The 26994-nt window shown below is 42.1% G+C and overlaps 1 protein-coding gene across 1 annotated transcript in view; it reads left to right on the top strand.

Annotated features, from left to right (window-relative positions):
• Positions 1 to 240: 240 nt before the first annotated feature.
• LOC115459033 (disintegrin and metalloproteinase domain-containing protein 9-like) overlaps positions 241 to 26994 on the top strand; it is a gene marked incomplete at its 3' end in the record, with an annotated part of 71989 nt that continues 45235 nt past the window's right edge. The window contains exons 1-2 of the mRNA XM_030188896.1: positions 241 to 297; positions 24160 to 24269. Coding sequence (XP_030044756.1) covers positions 243 to 297; positions 24160 to 24269 — 165 coding nt within the window. The remainder of the gene's footprint in view (positions 298 to 24159; positions 24270 to 26994) is intronic.

Raw genomic sequence — 26994 nt, 5'->3', positions numbered from 1 at the left:
GCGTACCTTCTGCCAGCAGGGTGACATCATGACCCCTTGCTCTTAAAAGAGAAAGAGAAACCTGTGCAACCAGTCTAGCTGCATGTGTCTAATGAAAGAGACACACATTTCCTCGTGCCTGTGTGCCCATGTCACTTCTCTGAAGTTTTAAGTACAGGAACCAGACTTTCAAGTTGGTATTTGTTGTGGGTGACAGTATCACCTTTCTTGCACAGCAGAGCAGAGCAGAGGGAGGACGAAGAATGTCGGATTTTCTTCTGCTGGTCATTTTCCCAGTGATGCTGGTCTTGGCAGAGGGTAAGTTTCCTGCTTGCTCTGTTTATGTTTATTCCATAGACTATTTCTTGCAGGTACTTTTCTGTCCCTAATGGGCTCACAATCACAGTCTGTTAAGCGTACACTTATCCTGTCCCTTCAGAAGGGAAAGGGAAATGGGACTTGATATACCGCCTTTCTGTGGTATTTTGCAACTCCATTCAAAGCGGTTTACATATATTCAGGTACTTATTTTGTACCAGGGGCAATGGAGGGTTAAGTGACTTGCCCAGAGTCACAAGGAGCTGCAGTGGGAATTGAACCCAGTTCTCCAGAATCAAAGTCTGCTGCACTAACCACTAGGCTACTCATCCACGCTGTTTGGGGGCTTCTAGCATGGGAGCATGGCTGAATAATTGGATTAACCAGGTGCTTTGTTTGATTTTTAAATCAATATTTGTTTAAATGCTGAGGGGGTAACTGAGTTATTGGTTTTCCCTTCAATGGGTACCTTAGGTTTTTTAGGACTTGGAGCCTACGTTGCCCTTCTTTGTGAAATGTTCGGCTTAAATCTCTCTTAGAAGCCTCTTTTCCTTTTTCAGGAGTCAGATTATGGAATAAGCTGTCTCTTAATTTAAGGCAAGTACCTTCTTATCTCCATTTTAGGAAATTTTTTTAAACTTACCTGTTTGAACAGTGATTTTAATTGTTTTTTTCCTCCATTATTTTTGAAGTACTACTTAATTTGTTAACTGCTTTGAATTCAATTGGATTATAGAATAGGAGCAGCTAATTGCCCCATGTAAGCCGCATTGAGCCTGCCATGAGTGAGAAAGCGCAGAGTACAAATGTAACAAAAAAAAAAAACTAGTGTTTAAGGATTGCAAACTCAGAAAGACAGAGAATTCTGAATATCATCATTACTTCTTTAGATCTGTATTAGCACCAGTGGCACAGAGGGGGTTGGAAAGCATTTGGAGGGTCTGCAAATGAGCACTGGGGTCTTCTTTATTTGGCTTTATTTATTGTTATTGGTTTATATGATTTTAAGTACATAAGTAATGCCACACTGGGAAAAGGCCAAGGGTCCATCGAACCCAGCATCCTGTCCACGACAGCGGCCAATCCAGGCCAAGGGCACCCGGTGAGCTTCCCAAACGTACAAACATTCTATACATGTTATTCCTGGAATTGTGGACTTTTCCCAAGTCCATTTAGTAGCGGTTTATGGACTTGTCCTTTAGGAAACCGTCTAACCCCTTTTTAAACTCTGCTAAGCTAACCGCCTTCACCACATTTTCCAGCAATGGATTCCAGAGTTTAATTACGCGTTGGGTGAAGAAAAATTTTCTCCGATTTGTTTTAAATTTACTACACTGTAGTTTAATCGCATGCCCCCTAGTCCTAGTATTTTTGGAAAGCGTGAACAGACGCTTCACATCCACCTGTTCCACTCCACTCATTATTTTATATACCTCTATCATGTCTCCCCTCAGCCGTCTCTTCTCCAAGCTGTATAGCCCTAGCCTCCTTAGTCTTTCTTCATAGGGAAGTCGTCCCATCCCCGCTATCATTTTAGTCGCCCTTCTCTGCACCTTTTCCAATTCTACTATATCTTTCTTGAGATGCGGCGACCAGAATTGAACACAATACTCAAGGTGCGGTCGCACCAAGGAGCGATACAACGGCATTATCTGACAGTTTACTGTGATATTGTCATGTGCATCACCTTGATGATCCACAGAGTAACTCATCAATTAGGTCTAATTAGAGTAGCGCTGCGTATGCCTTGTAGCGCTATAGAAATGCTAAATAGTAATAGTAGTAGTAGTAGTAGTCTGAAGGACTGGACTGACAGAGGTTCCTAACGGTGCTAATTCACCAAATTAAAAAAAAAAAAAAACCCTCCCTGTCTAGGTCATTTAGACAGTTTTTCTTCTGTTTCAATTACTTTGTTTATAGCTAAGTTGAGTGAGTGAACAATGACTTCACAAGTTTGGTGTAGAATTTCTGGAGTATTTTCAACTATTGGAAAGGGAAAGTTGACACCTCTGACACCCCTGTACTTGAATATGTACTTAATATATGGCAGAGATTATGTTTCAACATTTTTATTAAGGGCTAACAGTGATAAATACATTTCGCATCTGGCATAAAACGAGGTGCCAACATCAATAAATTCAAAATATAATTCAAGTGTTGAAGTCCATCGTCAACCTTTTTAACACTTTTCTCCCTTCCCCCCCAACCCACCCTCTCCCCCTTTTTTTAGTAATGATTCCAACAAATTCAACCATTATAGCGTGGATGCTACCCCTAAAAGCAATATATAGCCTAATTATTCCAAAAGATAAGACTGACAGCTATTACATAAGTAACTACCCAGCTCCTCTGTCTGTGAATATTGTCCCCCACCGCATTCCTCTTGTTAATTTAGAATGCTTCCATTCTTATTGCTGTGACATCACATTGTGAACCTTTCATAGGCCCTGATTGCTTTAGCAACAATGAATGTTAATGAAAACAACACTCCGCCACCATTAACTTGACTAATCTTACTCATTCACTAGTCGATTCCCAATAGCACACATTAAAACCTCTAAACCCTCCCTGTACTTATTACTCAGTTCCAAGAAAAAGTGTTCCCTGATCTGCTTCTAGGGCCTTGCTCCTGGAATTGTTATCCCCCACCCGTAGTATCGTTCCACCCCTCCCCTCCCCACCCTACCCCCCCCCCCCCCCCCCCGAGCCCTAACCCATTTACCCTCCCCCAGCCTACCCTTACTGTTAAAAGAATTTAACCAATTATACTCACGAATCCCCAAAGGATCAAGCAGGTACAATCACAAACAGGTTTATTGATTGCTTGCAAGCAAGAGACAATATCCAACCACAGTTCAAAGATTGTCTGACTCTAAAAATCCTCCCTGTGTCTCTTATACATTTTCTATGTGCAGGAATACAATGAAAGCTTGTTGCCTGTGTGTCTGTCAACACTTTCATATTTTCTAACATGTTACATTTCTAGACTATTGGGAGTCAACTTGTCTGGTTCTCAAGCAAGTTATCTAGGCGCATCCCATTCTACAACTCATGTACACAAGGTCACAGAATCTACAGTTCAGAGAGGCCTAAGAATCTACATTTAATTTAGAAATAGTAAGAATGATTAACCCTATGTTAGCAAAACATTTTTTTTACATTTCCCTCCTGTTTATCATTATTACATATTTTACTCAAGTCTCTAAGGTAGATTCCTCTCCAAGACTCCGTCTTTCAGTCCTGGAAATTCATGTAGTCTTGAGAAAGTACATAGAAACACTCTGAAATAAGCTTAGCACTACAAAAATAGATCTCCTGTTGAGACTCATGGAGCTATACAGTCTAAACCTGGCTATTGTCCTCGTCATCAGGCTCTTCGTACTGGTACATGGTCTTTGTCAGGGTGGCATCAATGAGTCTTTGGAATAGACCACGAATGCATGGTATACAGCAGCATCCACAGGTTACCAATATAGCTGCAGCCACAGCAACAGAAGTCAATATTGAAGTAATCAGGCTGCTCCAATTTCCAAATCAATCTTCCATCCATTCTCATCAAAGCCTGAATTCTCTGCCAGTTCTTTTGATAAGGCTGTCAGTCTACTTCCATCGGGGACTGTATTGTTCAGGATATATACACAACAAATGTCTCCAACATCTGGAAAACCTTGCCTTTTTCCCGCCAGTAACATGTCCAGCGCTAATCAATTCTGCCATGCCATCATTTAAGTGGCTTCCAGTTGTTCAGCAATCTCTTTCCTCAATAAACTTCTGTTAGTTATAGTAAATGTAGTTTATACATTAATTGTTATTGGGTACCCCTTAAGGCAACCTGGTGTATGTGGGATAAATGATCTGTCAGGTGTTACTGCCCTCCATTTTGAGTGGAATGGATTCTGGCAGGTGTACACACTTCCTGTGCCACACTTGTGGAAGATGGAGTCTGAAAGAGGTTTCCACACATCCACCAAGCATCAGCTCCTTCTTCTGGAACCAATCAAGATGGTATTTAGGGTTCTGTTTTTTCTTCCATAGTCAGATTTTCAAATCTGATCACTTTAGGCAGAGAAAGTTCAAAGTCTTTTCAAGAAATATTTTATCTCCAATCTTGCATTCGATTGAAGTGGTCTTGGGAATTATTCTTTCCCTGGTCTCCAGAATTTGAAGTCCTTTCACTGCGTCTATGACCTGGAGCAGGAGGATAATCCTAGGACCAACCTGACTTTCCTCTGTCTGTCAGGCAAGGTCCTAATTGCTTTCCTCCCTTCCAGTCATCTGAAAGGATTCCAGACTGTTATCTCAGTCAGTTGGTCACGTGGGTCATCTGGTTCAGGTGTAGAGGCTCTCATTTCGACCCTAAATTCTCGTTCGGGTTATTATTTTCTTCATCGGCGTTGAGGTTAGGGTTCCTATTGAAGCACCTCCCCTTTGTAGCCGGACTTGCCCTTGTGAGAAGTTGGTCTACTCTGGTTGCCTAATCTCAGCTCTGTGTTCTGCTACCTTCTTGCAGTGTGACAGGTGTTCAGCAAGTTGTTCAGCAGTGAGGGACTCAGGAGTACTTGGTATGGACCTTGCCAGCGAGGTGAAGCCCAATTTTTTCTCTTGATGACCTTTCTTAGGACTTCGTCTCCTACGTGGACCCTTCCAAGCTTAATAAGTTCAGGAGCTGTGGACCGAAGAGCCCTATTGACCAACAACAGAAAAGAAAAGTCAGAATGGAGGCGGTAAGGGATAGCCCCCCACCAATGGGTTTGTGTGTGAACAATTTCAAACAACTAACAGTGCGTTCACAAATGTGGGAGTAATACAAAATAAATCCTCTTTTTATCAACAAAACTATTGCTAGCAAGGCAGTGAGAATAATAACAAAAAGTGAAATAAATGAAAATTCTAGAACCGTAAGTCCCCAATAATCAATATGAAGGGGGTATACACAATACCACAACATTTAGGATGAGGTCTGGCTTTACAGATAGCAGACTTCAGGTATCTAAAGCAGGAAGTATGATGCCAAGGTCAGAGTCTTCAAACTGACCTGGAATGACATTAGACAGAAAAACGTCTTTGTTAGTTAACAATTTCTTCATATTTGTTGTTAGTGATTTCTCCGCCCCCTCATGACTCTTTTCCAATGAGGCAAGCTGAGGGATCACACACTGCTTTTCTAACAAAACTCAAAGGGAGTTAATTTCTGCCATTATCTTCCTCAATCTGCGTTGCGTTTGAAAATTCCAATAGTTCAATGGTTCCTCAAGTCAATGGTCACACATATTCAAGTCAGTAAAAGGCATAGTTAAAACCTACAGTATTGTTACAGTAACAGTATAATAAAGATAACATGCTATGCAAACTCAAAACTGCTATTATAAAAATGCAAACTCGCATACTTCCCTCCTGTTGAGACATGGCTTAGCCCATGGCTCATTAATAGTGATGTCTGAGGATATATTCAAGGGAAAGGGACTGGTATTGCCCCCAGGGTCCAGGAGGACGGAGTGTTAATCCGAATAAGGTGAAACAACTCAAGTACGTGATTCCCCCTTTGCCTAAGAAAGTACCAAGGGTGCCAAGCTCCTCCCAATATTTCATATGTAATAAGCCAAAAGGTTACCAATTCACCCGTGTGGGGTCGGGGTAGTGATAGGTCTCCCTGTTCAACTCTTATTGTAGCAAACCCATAGAAAATGCGCTCTTCCCCTATAATGGTTGTCCCTGGTCCTGTAGTCCAGGTGTCTAGTAAGGGTAAACACAGTGTAGAAAACCTGGTCACCGGATCCCAGGCAGGATTATCATCAGGGCCTGAGTCCCAGCGCAAAGCAGGTATGTCGTAGGAGTGATCCATATAGTTTTGTTCGTTTTCTTTCCTTCTATTGTGACTAATTGGCAGGGGTGGCTACTTGTCCCTTGATCCTGGTATCCAGCAAGGTTTGAGGAGGACCTTGTCCCCAGGAGGATTGTAGCTTGGTCTTGACCAGTACCCACTCTCCCAGTGAACAGCAAATTCAAGTGGTGGAATTTGGGCCAGTAACCCTTAAATGAAATAAAGAAAAAGACATGGTAGGATATAATTGGTTTCATTGACATTTAGCCTCCAAACATTTCATAGGGGAAATTCCCAAATCCCTTTGGGGAGCAGTCTGGACTGTCTGTGAGAAAGAAAACCTCTAACAATGTCCTTTCTTCCCACATTCAGTACATACAGATCAAGAGGCCTTTTACCCCTTCTGTTCTCTAAGTTTCTGTAAACATTCGTCACCGTCAACTCCTGATGTATCTACATTGGCAGATGAGAACTTCACAGTTCATTACAAGTCATTTACAACTGGAACTTTAGTATCTTGTTTTTGCAACAAGAGACGATACATGAGATACCATAGAAATATGTATAGAAACAATATCAGACAGGAAACATTCAGTGGTTTCAGAGGTGTTAAGACTGATGATGCTTATACCTAGTAAGCAAAAAGAAATCATTACAATTGAAAATGTATCAGTATTTTAAGATTAAACAAAAAACATTATTCCTATACTGACCACCAGTTTAAATGGTGGAGTAGAGTTTAGCAGTTTATCCAGCAAAAGGAGTTCAACCAAAATCTCCTTCCCGCAATGGTGCAACTTAACAGACTTGTTTATAGACATGAGGATATAAAGGTTACAATTCTAAAAAGTTCATTGCAGTAATAGGCAACAATCTTGAAAACAGAAGGAGACTGCAGTGGTCGGGCCTGCTTCAGGAATGGTGAGACAACAGGCCTAACACAATGGCAGCGAAGAGACTAGTGATGTCAGTGATCATGATTCAAATGACGTCATGTCCTGCCCGTCAACTAAGGTGAAAGGACAATTTGATGAACCTGAAAAAAACAAGGAAAATGACTCCAAACAATAAATCAATTCATCAGAGTAAGGCCTCTATGTAGGCCTCAGGGCATAAAGGATAATAATTCACTCAATATCTGGTCAAATCCTTAACAAAATGCCATTAGCTCAATTCTATACCCAGATTTTATGCTTCTATTGATAGGTAATACAGAATAAAATGAATTGCTATTCTGGCCTATCCCAAAAAGTATAGTCCTGTTCAAACACTTCTACATATGTTCACTTCCACAGACCTTCTAACTAACTTACAGTGTACTTTGGCAGCACATAAACATGCACTCCTGCCATGTGGTTATTCACACTGCTTACACAACTTGCACATTGGCAGTATATCTTTTACAAACTTCAAACATCACAGTAACCGTTCACATAAAATGACCTAAGAATGACTGGGAAATTTCTTCCATCATCTTCATGATGTGATTCCCTACAATTAAAAACTTACATTTAGATCTTTATCATGGTACACCTCACCTCTCTGGACAACCAGGTTTAAGCGTCCAGCTAAAATCATGAGACATATGATTTATGGAGAAAAATTAGAACAAGGATGATGTCAGCAAAGTAGGCAGGTGCCTAGAAATGCTCTTTAGCAGCACAAAGCATTCTCATTCAAGGTACATTAACAACTTCTTAATCTGAACATTCAGCTAAATTCCTTTACCCTGGAGGGGGCAATATCTCTGGAGTCACAATTGCCCAAGGTAAAGTAACACAGATATATATTTATCACAAGCATGATGAATTAAACACATTAAGTAGTTTAGTAGACAAACGGTTCCTTGCATACATTATCAAAACAAAAGTCTGTAAGAATCCGTTCCCTTCCAGTGTTTGTTTTTGGGTTTTTTTTAATCATGCAAAGGTGTGTATGTAATACACACAAGGGTTAGCAGAGGGAACAAGTCATCAATATAAGAAAGAAGTGTGACATCATTCGGCAAGGAAGAGAGGAAAAAACACTGTTAGCAGCAAATTCCATTTGCCGGACAATAGCCACAATGAGGTAGTAATACATTGATGACAAGCAAGCAACTGAAATGAAAATCCAACCAGGAAGTACCCGTTTCAGGCAAGGCACATGAAACCTAAAACTTATTTCTCTGAATCTCAATTACCTGGGGTACAGAACACACATAGATAGACACGTTGGATATTTCAGTAGACAAACATTTAGTATACTACTACTACTACTACTTAACATTTCTAGAGCGCTACTAGGGTTACGCAGCACTGTACAATTTAACAAAGAGAGACAGTCCCTGCTCAAAGAGCTTACAATCTAATAGATAAGAGTGAGACAAATATAGGACAATCCATTGTGACATCACTGATGAGGTTGGCTCTTAGGCATTGGTGGAATGAGGCATTATGACATCACAATCTCAGCTCTGGTTAAATCACTGCTATATGTAATACTACTACTACTACTACTACTTAACATTTCTAGAGCGCTACTAGGGTTACGCAGCGCTGTACAATTTAACAAAGAGAGACAGTCCCTGCTCAAAGAGCTTACAATCTAATAGATAAGAGTGAGACAAATATAGGACAATCCATTGTGACATCACTGATGAGGTTGGCTCTTAGGCATTGGTGGAATGAGGCATTATGACATCACAATCTCAGCTCTGGTTAAATCACTGCTATATGTAATACTACTACTACTACTTAACATTTCTAGAGCGCTACTAGGGTTACGCAGCGCTGTACAAAATAAACAAAGAAGGAGGTCCCTGCTCAAAGAGCTTACAATCTAATAGATAAGAGTGAGACAAATATAGGACAATCCATTGTGACATCACTGATGAGGTTGGCTCTTAGGCATTGGTGAAATGAGGCATTATGACATCACAATCTCAGCTCTGGTTAAATCACTGCTATATGTAATACTACTACTACTACTACTACTTAACATTTCTAGAGCGCTACTAGTGTTACGCAGCGCTGTACAATTTAACAAAGAGAGACAGTCCCTGCTCAAAGAGCTTACAATCTAATAGACAAGTGAACGGTCGGTCTGATAGGGGCAGTCAAATTGGGGCAGTCTGGATTCACTGAACGGTAAGGGTTAGGTGCCAAACGCAGCATTGAAGAGGTGGGCTTTAAGCAAAGACTTGAAGACGGGCAGGGAGGGGGCTTGGCGTAAGGGTTCAGGAAGGTTGTTCCAAGCATAGGGTGGTGAGGCGAGGCAGAATGAGCGGAGCCTGGAGTTGGCAGTGGTGGAGAAGGGTACTGAGAGGAGGGATTTATCCTGTGAACGGAGGTTACGGGCGGGAACGTAAGGGGAGATGAGGGTAGAAAGATAGTGAGGGGCAGCAGACTGAGTGCATTTGTAGGTAAGAAGGAGAAGCTTGAATTGAATGCGGTATCTGATCGGAAGCCATTGAAGTGACCTGAGGAGAGGGGTGATATGAGTATATCGGTTCTGGCGGAATATGAGACGTGCAGCAGAGTTCTGAACAGATTGAAGGGGGGATAGATGGCTAAGTGGGAGGCCGGTGAGCAGTAAGTTGCAGTAGTCCAGGCAAGAGGTAATGAGAGCGTGGACGAGAGTTCGGGTGGTGTGTTCAGAGAGGAAATCTTAATGAGGTAGATACAGGGAATAGGCAAGAAATAGTCTGCAAGTCTTATGAATAACTTAGGAATTTGCATCCCTCCTCTGCAGTGGAGGAAAACAAATTTGGTGTAATGCAATTTAAGCAGCTGTGATTTGCACAGCCGGCGAGACCCATAAGGTTTGCATAAGGTTCTTAAAACACTAACCATTATTGTACTTAATCTAAGGCAAAGGAACACAGGCAGCCTGTCCTGCCTTGACCTTTTTCACACCCACACATAGAGGAACACAATGTCTGTTTCCGTGCCCAGAAGAGAGGAGAGGAAAAGGTTCTCTCTCTTTTGCTTAATTACACACGGAGACAGACTGCCTATGATTGAAAAATAGAGAGCTGATTCTGTCAGGCAACCGTACATGAGCTATGCAAAAATCTTTTGGATCCCAATACAATTTCAAACTGTACACTAGTTCCCTACTCACAGAGGATGGGCCATTTGCAATTGGATCCAGACACCTAGTGTGTTTACCATGTGCAGGCTGAAAAACTTCTATTATTCCTTATAAAACTCACAATAAAATTACAGCAGATGTAACATGCTTTTGAGCCCAAGCGCAGAAAAGTGAGCTATAAGAATACAAATTCAAATCCAGTGTAATAAGGGAAAAAGCAACAATTTAAACAAAGTGAGGCAACCCAGGCAGTTGCCTAGAAAGGCACTGGGACAGCACAAAATCCTGGTATACAAGGTATATAAAAATTGTAATAACTGCACAATGCAAAAAAAAATCAGCTAAATAGTTCCAATTTATTTCTTTTTTTTTTCTTCTTTCCCATATAAACCTCAGAAAATGCCGTCATGCACCTTTCAGTAAATCACACAATTGAAATTCAACATAGCGTGGCAGAATCAGCTGTAGGAAAAATACCCTATCAGGGCTGCATTCCTGACGGGAGATTTGTGTTTTTTTCCTCCTGTCTCTCTGAAGGAAAAGAACCTCTAATTATGGAATGCAAAGTAGTTAAACTTAGTAATACTATACCCATAAGAATTAAAGAAGAGCATGAATTGTCAACATCATAGGAATAAGTGACATACCTTTGTTAACAAACAGATTGAAGAAAAATAACATTATCCCCAGCAATGAAATTCAGGTGCTGCATTTACAAAGCTTTTGATAAAGCAGGGACAGTGGTAAACAAAAGTAAAAATGATTAAAAACTCAAGCACAGTGCACTGTTTGCTATAGAATATAAAGCTCTTCTGTTGTAAAAAAATTAAAATGACATGTCTTCAATTGATTATCTGTTTCCCTTTTAAGATTGTAGGAAACAGTCTTAGGCTTATCAGGGTTAGTGATCTCATAATTTCTTATATCTGGTAATCAATAGAAATCAAACACTCCTCTACTTATATCTGGTAATAACTTCTAACATTTCCCATCAAATCCAAACTTCTTTTTCCATTTCTTTAAACACACACAGTATCTGGATTACGTTTATGCATAAACTTAGGATCTCCACAGAGAATCCCTTGCCTCGAGGATCTTGTAAAACAACAACAAAGACACAAACAACACCCTATCTTACAACACAAATTTCCCATGGTTATGTCACTCTTTTATTGTGCACACTAAGGCCTTTGAGCGGGTCCCAGACCAAGAACTTCTTTTTCACTCTATAGCAGTCTGAGATAGCAATAACAAGAGCCCGCACTCCTCATCGAGTGGGTCCCAGACCGTGGACTTCTCTAGCAGTCTCAGACAAAGGGAGTCCGCGCTCCTCAGCGAGCGGGTCCCAGACCATGGACTTCCCTTAAACTATAGGACACGAGTCCTCGCTCCAAATTTCAGTTACCAATTTAAAAGACACACTAATTCAAAAGACAAACAAGACATCACAGTACCTAAGTTGGTCCAATTGAGATTCGTGATAAGCACAAAAAAAGTCACTCTTCAAAGTGTCAGAAGATCTGGCCCCTATTGACAGGCAATCTTTAGCCTGGGGGACTTTGATGTAAAAGGATTTATTCAAAATCCAAGTGCACACAGCTCCGAACCTGACACAAGGAAAGAGATATTGGATCCCGGATGAGCCCCCAAACTGTTAAAAGAATTTAACCAATTATACTCACGAATCCCCAAAGGATCAAGCAGGTATAATCACAAACAGGTTTATTGATTGCTTGCAAGCAAGAGACAATATCCAACCACAGTTCAAAGATTGTCTGACTCTAAAAATCCTCCCTGTGTCTCTTATACATTTTCTATGTGCAGGAATACAATGAAAGCTTGTTGCCTGTGTGTCTGTCAACACTTTCATATTTTCTAACATGTTACATTTCTAGACTATTGGGAGTCAACTTGTCTGGTTCTCAAGCAAGTTATCTAGGCGCATCCCATTCTACAACTCATGTACACAAGGTCACAGAATCTACAGTTCAGAGAGGCCTAAGAATCTACATTTAATTTAGAAATAGTAAGAATGATTAACCCTATGTTAGCAAAACATTTTTTGTACACTTACCTCCCCCCTTTCCAGAGCACTGCCTTTGGAATTGTGGCAACTATTTACCCCACGGAAGTCTGTTCAAAATTTGACTGCTCCCTCAGCAGCAGCGCAACGTATGACCATTCCACTGTTGACTGCAATACCCTGTTAAGGACTTGGAAAGCCTTGTTCCATATAGTTAATTTTGGGCATTCCAAAAAAGAGTGCAAAAGATTGCCAGTCCCTGCCTGACATTTAAGACACAAACCTTGAGTCCCACATCTTCAGTTTCGCTCTACCCTTTCCCGGGTAATATAAGTTCTGTGTAAAATATTTTATGTTGAGTTTCTTGCAAATCTGCAGCCTTAACCATTTCTTAAAGTGTCGTAAACAGAGTGTAAAATTATGGACTGGAATATTGTGTTCCTAACTCTGCATTCCACCGATAAAGAACACTCTCAATCCCACCCTCTGAACTGGTAATTTTTATTTATTTACCAACTTGTACCAAGTGGAGAGTCTGTTCCTAGCCTCTGGCATGGCCTGGGGCACCCGGTCCAAGCTACCATATGTCCATGCCTCCCCGTGTTTCACCTTTACCTGCTGCCAATAATGCCTTGCCTGCATGTAATGTAACATGTGAGTATTTGGTAGCTGCCAGCGCTCTTTCGCCTGGGAAAAAGAATTAAAACTGTCTTCACTCGGGAAGAGCATATGACCTAATGTACTGCACCCCCACCTTGCCCACTGTTGGAATGCCGAAGGGCCCACACCAGCCGGAAAATCCACATTTCTCACAAAACGCAGGAAAGGAGACACAATAGGGCTACGTGCATGGTGGGTGTGCCACCAGTTCCAAGCAGTACGCAAGGGTCTAAGATAACTGAATTGCACCGGGGGGGGGGGGGGGGGGGGGGTGCATATACTAAATTTATAAATGAATATGGGGAACACCATCTCTCCCACCATTTCCCCGGGGTGAACTTTGACTGCCCGCTGATCCCTTCAAAAACGATTCTCATCAATGCTGCCACATTGTACAGGCGTAGGTCCGGCAAGTTAAGTCCTCCTCACTCCCTACTTAAAATTAACGTTGCTGTCCTATACGTGACCCCTTTTGCCTCCATATAAAAGCACGCAGTACAGAACGAAGTAAACGCTCATCTTGTCTTTTGATCCAAATAGACATCGTCTGCAAAGGATATAACAATTTAGGGAGTAAGATCATCTTAGCCAGTGCTACCCGTCCTAACAAGGAGATCAGTAAGTCCTTCCACCTTAAGCACAGTTGCTTGATGTTATCTATCTGATCCAATATATTGCGCCTGTACACCACATCCGGGTTTGTGCTAAGATGAATACCTAGGTATTGCATCGGGTGCTGCACCGGAGGGATAGGCAAGCTCGCAAATCGAGGGTTGTGCTGGCTACCCAACAGGGGAAGGAGTTTGGACTTGTCACAATTAACTCTTAGGCCAGATATAGCTCCAAACTCCTTAACCATGTTTAGGGCTTCCCCTAGATGTGAGGGGGCATCTACAAGGTAAAGCAGAATATCATCAGCAAATAAGTTGATACAGATCTCTTGCCCTCCTACTTGAAGACCTCGGATCTTATCACTCTGGTGCAATTTAATTGCAAGTGGTTCTATGGCTAACAAAAACTGCAATGGGAACAGTGGGCACCCCTTTCTGGTGCCCCTCTGAAAGTTGAAACTCTCCATCAGTTTGTTGTTAACCAGTAATTTCGCGTGTGGTCGAGCGTATAAAACCTGAATCCAGTCAACAAACTGACCCTGTAACCCATACTTCTCCATAACCCAGAAGAGATATTGCCATGAGATACTGTCAAACTCTTTCTCCATGTCCAACCCCATGATGGCTTCTGTCTTCCCCTTCCCTCGATATGTGTATATTGCCGCTAAAGCTCGGGTGAGGTTCATAGAGACGTACCTGCCTGGAACAAAACCCACCTGATCCTCATGTATAACACTGGGAAGAAAATTATTCATCCGCCTTACAAGAATAGCTGCTAGGAGTTTGACATCCTGGTTAAGCAAGGAAGTTGGGCAGTACGAGCCCACTTGGGTGGGGTCCTTCCCTGGTTTGGGCAATAATATTATGTGGGCTAGATTCTGGTGGAGGTCTACCTCTCCTGATGCTAAGCTGTTATACATATCGGCCAGTGGCCGCGCCACCACATTCAACAGAATTCTGTAGTACTCTGGGCCGAAACCGTCCGGGTCTGGGGCTTTCGTCAACTTTAAAGCCTTAAGTCCCAATATGATTTCCTTTACAGAAACGGGCCTAGTCAGAGTTTTTGCCTGATCCATAGTAAACCGAGGGACCGATAAATCCCGAAAAAAGGCCTCCCTTTTCTCTGTATCTAAATCTCCTGCCTCATATAGTGATTGGTAATATTGGTTGAACTGAGATTGTATTTGGGATTCCTTGTGATATCGCCTCCCTGACCCATCCTTGATGTAAGTGATGACCTGACACACAATAGACATCATAACTCACAAATTCTCATCAGAGCCCATCTTCACTATCACAGATACAAAATGGACAGCTTCACCATGGTCAGACCACTACAAAGCACATACCTCCCTCTACTGGAAAAGAAAAGGATCTCCAAACTAGATCCTCAAAAAGAAAAAACTCAATCCCATGGTTTAACGAAGAACTGAAAGTCTTAAAAACACAGGTCAGAAGACTGGAAAGAATATGGAGCAAAAAAAAAGACGAACTCACTCTTAACGACTGGAAACAGTCGCAAAGAAAATACAAATATAAAATCAGACAAACTAAAAGAATGTACTACAAAACCATAATAGGACCAAACTACAAGGATACACATAAGCTCTTCTCCCTCGTCAACAAACTCCTAAACACTACACTGGTTACCTCTAACAACACAGACACCCCATCCGCAACCAGCTTAGTGAAATATTTTAATGAAAAAATTATAAAACTCAGGCGCATGATACCTTCCAATACTACCGACTATACAAACATCCTTGAATGCCTAGATCCAAAACGGGGGGAATACCCAGCAGATCGTTCATGGACCAACTTTGACATAATCTCAGTAGATGAACTCTCACAATGGCTTAAAAAATATGGCAAGTCTCAATGCAAACTAGACATTTGCCCTGTTAGCCTAATAAGAGCCACCCCCAAACAATTCAAGAAAGACCTTACGGACCAAGTAAACCACAGACTACTAAACGGTCTATTCCCCTTGAATAAAGGAAACATCCTACTCACTCCTCTGCCAAAAGACGTTAAGAAAAGCACAATGGACCTAACGAATTATCGACCAGTTGCATCTATTCCACTCATAACCAAAATAATGGAGGGCATAGTTACGAAACAATTTACTGATTATCTAACTAAACACTCAATTCTACATGAATCACAATCAGGATTTCGATCAAATCACAGCACCGAAACTTTACTAGTAGCAGCAATGAACTCATTCAAAAAAACAATTGCAACTGGAAAGAACATACTCGTACTACAATTTGACATGTCAAGTGCCTTCGACATGGTGGATCATGGAATACTACTTCATATACTAGAATACTTCGGAGTTGGAGGCCCAGTCCTCAAATGGTTCGAGGGATTCCTCACCACCAGATCCTACCAAGTAATAACAGACGCCGAAAGATCACCTCCTTGGACACCAGAATGCGGAGTTCCTCAAGAATCCCCCCTCTCACCAACCATCTTCAACCTAATGATGACACCTCTAGCCAAACTATTAGCCGATCAAAACCTTAATCCTTACATATATGCAGACGATGTCACGATTTACATCCCGTTCAAACACGATCTAAACAAAATCACCAACGAGATCAACCAAAGCTTCAGAACCATGCATAGCTGGGCAGATTCATTCAAGCTAAAACTCAATGCAGAAAAAACTCAATGCCTAGTACTCACTTCACAATACAACACATACAATTACTCTACTATAACTACCCCATACTGCACCCTCCCTATATCAGAAAACCTGAAGATTCTTGGAGTTACCTTCGACCGAAACCTCACTCTCGATACCCACGTGAAGAACACAACAAAAAAGATGTTCTACTCGATGTGGAAACTCAAAAGAGTTAAGCCTTTCTTCCTGAGAAACATTTTCCGTACCTTGGTACAATCTATGGTAATTAGTCACCTGGACTACTGTAATACTCTGTACGCTGGCTGCAAAGAACAAACTATTAAGAAACCCCAAACAACCCAAAATACCGCAGCCAGACTCATATTTGGAAAGACCAAATATGAAAGTGCGAAACCCTTAAGAGAGAAACTTCACTGGCTTCCACTCAAGGAACGTATCGAATTCAAGATCTGCACAATCATACACAAGATCATCCATGCAGATGCCCCACTGTACATGTTTAACTTTGTGGACCTACCGCCCAGAAACGCCAAGACATCAGCCCGCAAATTCCTCAACCTGAATTTCCCCAGTTGTAAAGGACTTAAATATAAGCAGGCATACGCCTCTACCTTCTCCTACAGAAGTACACAGATATGGAACGGGTTACCCCCAGCCCTAAAAACCATGGATAATCTAAGTAACTTTCGCAAATCTCTGAAGACACATCTCTTCAATAGAGCCTACAAAAAGAACCCTTAAAGACACAAATTCACCTCCTAAACTATCCTATCTAACACTATATTCTCCAATTCCTCATCCATCTTCAGCTTACCATTGATTGTATCCATTATCCTGTCATGACTTTGTCATAACAACACTCTGTAAGCCACATTGAGCCTGCAAATAGGTGGGAAAATGTGGGGTACAAATGCAATAAATAAATAATAATTATAATAATTATAAGGGCACACCAAACTGGCCAAATGTTTCCTCGCCTTCCTACCCCACTTAAACAGTTTGAATCTTTGGTAGTAAATATCTCTTTCTGCCCAACTGGTCAACAACTGATCAATCTAGCGTCTTAGCTCCATCATAGCATTTTTGGAGGGCTTATCCAACCGGTACATATGTTGCCTGCGAAGGGATTGGTATTCTTGTGATAGCTGTAATAACTCCGCCTCTAGCTTTTTCTTCTTACTAGATGTATATGCCAATATGTATCCCCTTAACACTACTTTGGAGGCTTCCCAGAAAGTTACAGGTCCCATGTCTGGGGTCTCATTGGTCGATTGGAAATCTAACCATTTTTCCCTCAAGTATGTTCGAAATGCTGAATCTTTATACAAAGAGGGCGAGAATTTCCACACCCTCTCTGTCAAATCTGCTGTGTAAGATATAGCAAACGATATTGCAGAGTGATCTGATAAGGAGTTGTCAATAACCTGAACCTCCTTGACGACCGAGAAAAGGGATTGTGATATAAGGAAATAATCTAATCTAAAGTAAGTGTTATGTAGGTGTGAATAGAATGTAAGTTCTGTGTCGTGTGGGTGTAGTAACCTCCATATATCCAATGTCCCCAGCTTATGTATTATATAAAATTGACACCCTTGCTCTCAATGGCCCTTCCCCTTGGTTTAGTAGGTTTACAATCAACAGTGGGATCGGCACAAATGTTAAAGTCCCCCCCCCCCCCCCAGAACGAGTTGATACTCTGAATATGGTGTCAGCTTAGCCACTAATTCAGAAAAGAATTTATGGCTGTATGTATTAGGGTCATACAAATTACAAAAGCCTAGTTTGCGACCCCATAGTTCGCTTAGCATTATAACATATCTACCTTCTCTATCTTGAATTATTTTATGAATGTTGATCAGAAGTTGTTTATGAATTAATATAGCCACCCCCCGTTGCCTGGTGTTATAAGAGGAGCTAATCACCTCCCCCACCCAGCCCTTTTTCAACTTTGCATGCTCAGCGCTGGACAAGTGAGTTTCCTGCAAAAAAAGCGATGTTATCCTTTTCGGATTTCAACCATGCTAATATTTTTGTGCGTTTAACAGGAGAGTGTATGCCATCCACATTAAGAGATATAAATTTTAGATTAACCATGGCAAGTAAACAGACCTATGTTAAGCGTGACATACTCCCTTTCCGTCCCACAGGCCTCCCAGATGAGCCTGCTGGACTTTTTCAACCCCGGTACAACAACCCCCAGTAGAAAACAACATGATTCCCAGACTGCGTTACCCACCCCCACCTCCCCTCTTACGGTAGTGATCACTAGAACTACCCCATGTTCCTCCCATTCATACTCTCTTTCCCACTCAAACATATCATTCATACCTACCCCATCCCTCCTCCCTCTCTCCCCCCCTTATGAACCCTCTCTTCCCTCTTAAGTTGCGCTTGCACCCTCCCCCCTCCACAAACAACGCAGCAAAAGTTTATTCACCCCGCACCCTCTGCTCTCTTAATATGAAATTATTCCTCCCCAAGTAGTCTCCCCAGACACTTTGAACCTCACCCCCAGAAACAGACCTCCATAAACCTAAGCGTTCTTATGGCCCTCTGTGATAGAGAACCCAAGCAAAAGATCAATGGAATCCACATCCGTAGAACCTCCCTCTCCCCCACCTTATGCTTGCTGGGTGGGATGCTGTCCAGAAAGAAAAAAACAACATAGCATGGTGGATTTGATCTGATCACTTATCAGATGTTACCTTCACTCAGCAGGCTCACTTTGTCCCTCTTTATTAAGACTGCCCAGGAAGGCCTGAGACTTCCAAGAACAGGACCGATTTCCCTGCATGCCAAATCCTGAGTTTAGCTGGGTACATAAGCGAGAAACGAATACCTTTTCTGTGCAATGAAGTGCACGTTGGCACCATGGCTCTGTGCATTTGTGCTACTCCGGCTGAATAATCATTAAACATTAACAGTCGGTGTCCTTCATACTCCAATGGCGACTTCTTAGAACGGAAAGCTTTCAGCAATTGTTCCTTTTCTTGCCAATTTATGTAGTGTGCGATGGCTGTACCCGGTTTAATGTCACACTCTCCTCGCAATCCAATCCGATGTGCACGGTCACATTGCATTCCATTTGTACAGCCTTCTATTCCTAGCTGTTTTGGCAACCATGTGCTGAAGAACTGGTATAGTAGCTCCCTGTCCTGGACTGACTCAGGCAGACCAATGACCCAAAGGTTATTGCGGCAGTTCCTATTCTCTTGTTCCTCCAAGCTGCCTCTTTTTGTAAATCCACAATCTACGACGCCATGCCACGTGTTGCGTCTTCCTGCTCCGACACACACTGTTCCACTTCTACAATTCTCCGGGTCTGAGTATCAAATTTCTCACATCTTCTCCACCGCTGTCTGGATTTCATTTAACCGGTCTTCCAGCGCCGTTGCCACTGTCCGTGAGATCTCCCTTGTCCAGTCTCCTGTCTGCCGCTCTGTCGCCTGCTGAGACTCTTGACCCGCCGCCATCTTAGTTGCTTTCAGTGGGAGAGCTTTTTTGTGTTTTAGGCTTCTCTGGCTCCTTGTGGGCATGCCTTCTCCCAAAACACTCTCTCAGACGCTCAGCTATGCCTGAGCACTTCCCAATCGAATCGGAAGTCTAATACAATCAGCAAACCTGGGAAGGACATGTATAATTAGCAGGAACTTGCAGAGATACGACGGAGCTCACTTTCTTGCTGCCGTTCAGGTGGCATCACATGTCCCCCAGCCCTAGATATTATAAAGAGTTCTCATAGCCCCTGAGCTTCTCCTGTAGTTTTTGTTCCTAAGAAAGATGGCACAATCCGCTTCTGTGTGGATTACAGGAGGCTTAATGAATGTACTGTATCTGATGCCTGTCTAATGCCCCTGATGGACAAGTTGCTTGACCATTAGCTGGGGCCCAGTACTTGACCATAATGGACCTTAGTTGAGGGTACTGGCAGATCCCCCTAATAGTTGATGATCAGGAGTGATCAACATTTATTACCCCGTTCGGCCTTTATGAATTTACTTTGATGCCTTTTGGAATGAAAAATGCCCCTGGAACGTTCCAGTGCTTGGTCAATCATCTGTTAGATGGACTCCAGGAGCATGCTAGGGCTTATCTTGATGACATTGTTGTGTACAGTCAGATTTGGGATGACCACCTGATCCATTTAAGTGGGGTATTAGACTTGATCTGGAGGGCCCGCTTGACCATCAAGCCCCGCAAATGTCAGATGGGAATGGCAGAAGTCTGGTATTTAGGACACGGAGTGAGAGGTGGACAGCTAAAACCTGAGCCAGCTAAGGTAGAAGCTATACAGAATTGGCCCACTCCCCAAAGCAAAAAGCAAGTATTGGCCTCCCTTGGGACAGCAGAGTATTACGGAAAGTTTGTGCCTCACTATAACACCATAGCCAAGCCCCTTGCTGACCTGACCAAAAAGAGACTGCCCCGAATCATTGCCTGGTCACCAGAGTGTGAAGCAGCTTTCCAAACATTAAAGACTACATTAGTTACCGCCCCAGGACTAGCTGCACCTGATTGCCAACAAAGATTCAACATATTGCATTGGAGCTGACCTCAGTCGTGAATAGCAGAGGGGAGGAGCACCCCATGGTGTACCCGAGTCGCAAGCTCCATGACATATGCCATTATTGAAAAATAATGTTTGGCCTTAGTGTGGGCACTTAAGAAACTGCAACCATATCTGTATGGGATGACTTTACTGTCATCACAGATCACAATCCATTGGTCTGGCTTTAAAGAGTCTCGGGAGAGAATGGGAAGCTACTCCAGTGGAGGCTGCATCTACAGATGTACAACTTCACCATACAGCACTGGAAGGGCAATGAACATGGCAATGCCAATGAACTGTCCAGGAAGGAAGAGCCAGGACTGCCATGACACTGGACTGTTGACCAGTAGTCTGAGGAGACCGAAGTCCAGGGAGGTTTGGCGAAACAGGGGATTTTCATGCCTGTGATTTGTATTATTATTTTTATGACATGTATTTCTCTCATTTGGCCAGCAGGTGGTATCTGTCCTCTGCTTTAAAACTGTTGCAGAGGTGACTGTTTTCCTACTACTTATCACTTCTATAGCGCTACAAGGCATACTCAGCGCTGTACATCACACACGAAAAGACAGTCCCTGCTCAAAGAGCTCACAATCTAATAGGACAGAGAAACAGACAGAACAACTAAGAGGTAAGGGATAAAAGGGTACAGGGCAAGCGAGTAGTGGTTAGGAGTCAAAAGCTGCGTTAAAGAGGTGGGCTTTCAGCCTGGATTTGAAAACAGCCAAGGACGGGGCTAGACGTACAAGCTCGGGAAGTCTATTCCAGACGTGAGGTGCAGCGAGAAAAAAAGAAACGGAGTCTGGAATTAGCAGTAGAGGAGAAGGGGACAGACAAGAGAGATTTATCTACAGAACGGAATGCCTGAGGGGGGCGTAGGTAGGGAGAGACAAGAGTGGAGAGGTACTGGGGTGCGGCAGAATACTTGCTCAGTTGGGTTCAAATGGCTAACAAAGATAGAGGCCTTCAAGATATTTTTCTACTTCACTATCCCAGTCCTCTTCTAGGTGTTATCAGGGGAGTTGACCAGTGGACCAGTACTCAATGACAATGGGCCAGGTATTTCACCGAGTACTGGAGGACCTAAGGCTGCCACATTAAGACCTCTAGACGCCATGTCATTCTAACAGACTATTGTCTGTCTTCTGTTAGTCTGATATAGAGGGAGTAACATTAACTTATAAGTTTCATCTGATTATCTAATGTCAGATAGAACCTGGGGAAATTTAATATCATATACATCTGATTCCATCACTGCGTATAGTAAGAAAGAGAAGGAGAATCAGTGTTTAGTTCTAAAGATTACAAGTTTTTATTTCAATACTCACCAAGTAATATACGATTACAATGCATACATATGTTCTTTCAGGAGGAGATTCATGTGGCCGGACCTCTTGTGTCTGATATGCCTCAGGAATGCTTCTGCCTTGCATCAAAAGTTGTCAGCTTTTATATTCTTTTGACTGCATTAAACTCTATGGGTTCTCATAGATCTTGCTTATCAATCTGATTATCAAATTACACCCTGACCGCAAAATGTTCTTATCTTGCAGATGTTCTAACACCTTCCCCCTCTGAGCTCCCCGTTCTTTCACACCTACCGTAGGTGTTGTTTGCTTCATGCTATGTTTGATCAGTTTCGTTTCTCCACTGCCAACTGTTCTGTATTAGAAACTGCTTTTAAGCAACAGGCCATTTTCCTTGACCTAAGTCATTCAGCAAGCAAACCCTTAGGCCTCAAATCTAGGCTCTAGGTTTTTAAACTTGGGCAGTAGGCCTCAGATTCTACATCCCATTCAAACAAGATTTAAAGGAAATTTCCAATGACATTAACCAAAGCCTCCATATCATGCATTCATGGGCGGACGCATTTAAGCTGAAACTTAATGCAGAAAAACGCCAATGCCTAGTATTTACCTCTCAATATAACACAAACAAATTCACCACCATTAACACACCAAATCTGAACCTTCCAATCTTGGATACCCTAAGAATTCTTGGAGTAACCATCGACCGACACCTAACACTTGAAAGCCATGCAAAAACACAACCAAGAAGATGTTCCAATCAATGTGGAAATGAAAGAGACTAAGACCTTTCTTCCCAAGGACTGTTTTCCGCAACCTGGTACAATCAATGGTGCTTAGCCATCTAGACTACTGCAACGCACTCTACGCCGGTTGCAAAGAGCAAATAATCAAAAAACTTCAGACAGCCCAGAACACTGCAGCCAGACTCATATTCGGCAAAACAAAATATGAAAGTGCTAAACCCTTACGAGAAAAGCTACACTGGCTCCCACTTAAAGAACGCATCACGTTCAAAATTTGCTCCCTAGTTCATAAAATCATTCATGGAGAAGCACCAGCCTACATGTGAGACCTGATAGAGCTACCACGCAGGAATGCTAAAAGATCATCCCGCACATTCCTTAATCTGCACTTTCCAAACTGCAAAGGCCTAAAATACAAATTATTGCATGCGTCGAATTTCGCCTACTTGAGTACACAGCTATGGAACGCACTGCCGCGCAACCTAAAAATGAGCTACGAACTAACCAACTTCCGAAAACTACTGAAGACCCATCTCTTTAATAAAGCATACCACAAAGATCAACAAATGTAAACATACACCACTCCTTCACAGATATTCACTTATAATATCTGCTTGTTATACTACTATCCTGTTATATCATTATCATGTTACCATGATTCTTCTGTAAACTAAATGTCTATTTTTCTATTATATCTCCACCATTTATGATGTATTGTAAGCCACATTGAGCCTGCAAAAAGGTGGGAAAATGTGGGATACAAATGCAATAAATAAATAAATATCTGTACACCAGATACCCCTGAGTGCTATCTGGGCTCTGATTGGCCCTGAAGTTCAAAATCAAGCAAGAATGTGCTGGATTCCCCCAGTCTCAGAGAGGAAGTGTGTAAAGATCTCTGCACTGAGACCCTGTTCAAAACATGTGAGCAGTTATTTTCCTGAACTCCCCAGGTACTGCTCAGGTACCTGTTCCCTTCTCCACTACTGCCAACTCCAGACTTCGCGCCTTCTGTCTCGCTGCACCCTACGCCTGGAATAAACTTCCTGAGCCCCTACGTCTTGCCCCATCCTTGGCCACCTTTAAATCTAGACTGAAAGCCCACCTCTTTAACATTGCTTTTGACTCGTAACCACTCGCCTCCACCTACCCTCCTCTCCTCCTTCCTGTCCACATTAATTGATTTGATTTGCTTACTTTATTTATTTTTTGTCTATTAGATTGTAAGCTCTTTGAGCAGGGACTGTCTTTCTTCTATGTTTGTGCAGCACTGCGTACGCCTTGTAGCGCTATAGAAATGCTAAATAGTAGTAGTAGTAGTAGTAGTTAGTTAGTTTTACTGTTGATACCAGTTAATTTACCTGTTATTGTTTGCTGTTTACACTTTTTTTCACCGTTCAATGTTTCCCCTTTTCCAGGAGCACTTCCTGAGCACAAATCCAGTGCAACTGCCTATGAAATTGTTATTCCTCACTATCTTACAGACCAGAAGAAACAGCGTCTTACATCAACAGATGGAGCAACACAGGTATCAGCAACATTTCACAAGGAGTCTCACTCATGAGTATTGCCATACTGGGAAAGACCAAAGGTCCATCGAGCCCAGCATCCTGTTTCCAACAGTGGCCAATCCAGGTCACAAATACCCGGCAAGATTCCCAGAAATAGTGGATTTTCCCCAAGTCCAAGTTAGTAATGGTCTATGGACTTTTCCTTTAGGAAGCCGCCAAAACCTTTTTTAAACTCTGCTAAGCTAACCGCCTTTACAACATTTTCTGGCAACAAATTCCAGAGTTGAATTACACGTTGAGTGAAGAAACATTTTGTCCGATTCATTTTAAATGTACTATTTTGTAGCATTATCACATGTCCGCTAGTCCTAGTATTTTTGGAAAGTGTAAACAGACGCTTCACGTCTACCCATTCCACTCCACTCATTATTTTATAGACCTCTATCATATCTCCCCTCAGCCGTCTTTTCTCCACGCTGAAGAGCTCCAGCCACTTTAGTCTTTCCTCATAGAGAAGTCGTCCCATACCCGTTATCATTTTCATCGCCCTTCTCTGCACCTTTTCTAATTCTAATTTGAGATGTGGCAACCAGAATTGAACACAATATTCGAGGTGCGGCTGCACCATGGAGCGATATAAAGGCATTATAACAGCCTCATTTTTGTTTTCCATTCCTTTCCTAATAATACCTAACATTCTATTTGCTTTCTTAGCCGCAGCAGCACACTGAGCAGAAGGTTTCAACGTATCATCAACGATGACTCCTAGATCCTTTTCTTGGTCCATGACTCCTAACGTGGAACCTTGCATGACATAGCTATAATTTGGGTTCCTTTTTCCCACATGCATCACTTTGCACTTGCTCACATTAAACTTCATCTGCCTTTTAGACACTTAGAGGCATATTTTCAAAGCACTTAGCCTCCCAAAGTTCCATAGAAACCTATGGAACTTAGCCTCCCAAAGTGCTTTGAAAATATGCCTCCCAGTCTCGTAAGGTCCTCTTGTAATTTTTCACAATCCTCTCGCGATTTAACAACTTTGAATAACTTTGTGTCATCAACAAATGTCATTACCTCACTAGTTACTCCCATCTCTAGATCATTTATAAATATGTTAAAAAGCAGTGGTCCCAGCACAGACCCCTGCGGATCCCCATTAACTACCCATCTCCATTGAGAATACTGACCATTTAACCCTACTCTCTGTTTTCTATCTTTTAACCAGTTTTTAATCCACAATAGAACACTACCTCCTGTCCCATGACTCTCCAATTTCCTCTGGAGTCTTTCATGAGGTACTTTGTCAAATGCCTTCTGAAAATCCAGATATACAATATCAACTGGCTCACCTTTATCCACATGTTTGTTCAACCCCTTTAAAGAAATGTAATAGATTGGTGAGGCAAGATTTCCCTTCACTAAATCCATGTTGACTCTGTCTCATTAATCCATGCTTTTGAATATGCTCTGTAATTTTGTTCTTTATAATAGTCTCTACCGTTTTGCCCGGCACCTATATCAGACTCACCGGTCTATAATTTCCCGGATCTCCCCTGGAACCTTTTTTAAAAATTGGCGTTATGATGGCCACCCTCCAATCTTCCGGTACCATGCTCAATTTTAAAGATAAATTACATATTATTAACAATAGTTCCGCCAGTTCATTTTTCAGTTCTATCAGTACTCTGGGATGAATACCATCCGGTCCAGATTTGCTGCTCTTCAATTTGTCAAATTGCCCCATTACATCCTCTAGGTCTATAGAGATTTCTTTCAGTTTCACCGACTCGTCAGTTTCAAATATCATTTCTGGCACTGGTATCTCTCCCAAATCTTCCTCGGTGAAGACTGAAGCAAAGAATTCATTTAACCTCTCCGCTATGGCTTTGTCTTCCCTGATCGCCCCTTTTACCCCTCGGTCATCTAGCAGTCCAACCGACTCTTTTGCCGGCTTCCTGCTTTTAATATACCTAAAAATGTTACTATGTGTTTTTGCCTCCAATGCAATCTTTTTTTTTCGAAGTCCCTCTTAGCTTTCCTTATCAGCGCTTTGCATTTGAGTTCACATTCCTTATGCTGTTTCTTATTATTATTTTTAGGCGGTTTCTTCTTCCATTTTCTGAAGGATTTTCTTTTAGCTCTAATAGCTTCCTTCACCTCACTTTTTAACCACATCGGCTGTCATTTGGTCTTCCGTCCTCCTTTTTTAAAACGCGGAATATATTTGGTCTGGGCTTCCAGGATGGTGTTTTTCAACAACATCCATGCCTGCTGTAAATTTTTGACTCTCGAAGCCACTCCTCTAAGTTTTTTTTCACTGTTCTTCTCATTTTATCCTCCTTTTTTAAAGTTAAACGTTAACGTATTGGATTTCCTGTATATACTTACTTCAAAGCTAATATCAAACCCGATCATATTATGATCACTGTTATCAAGTGGCCCCAGCATCATTACCTCCCGCACCAGATCATGTGCTCCACTAAGGACTAGGTCTAGAATTTTTCCTTCTCTCGTCGGCTCCTGTACCAGCTGCTCCATAAAGCTGTCCTTGACTCCTTAGCGTGTCCTGATGTTACATTTACCCAGTCAATATCGGGGTAATTGAAATCACCCATTATTATTGTGTTGCCCAGTTTGTATGTGTCCCTAATTTCCTTTAACATTTCTGCATCTGTCTGTTCATCTTGGCCAGGCAGACGGTAGTACACTCCTATCACTATCCTTTTTCCCTTTACACCT

Source organism: Microcaecilia unicolor, unplaced genomic scaffold (assembly GCF_901765095.1).
Source record: "Microcaecilia unicolor unplaced genomic scaffold, aMicUni1.1, whole genome shotgun sequence".
NCBI lineage: Eukaryota > Metazoa > Chordata > Amphibia > Gymnophiona > Siphonopidae > Microcaecilia > Microcaecilia unicolor.
This window is presented reverse-complemented; position numbering and strand designations above follow the sequence as displayed.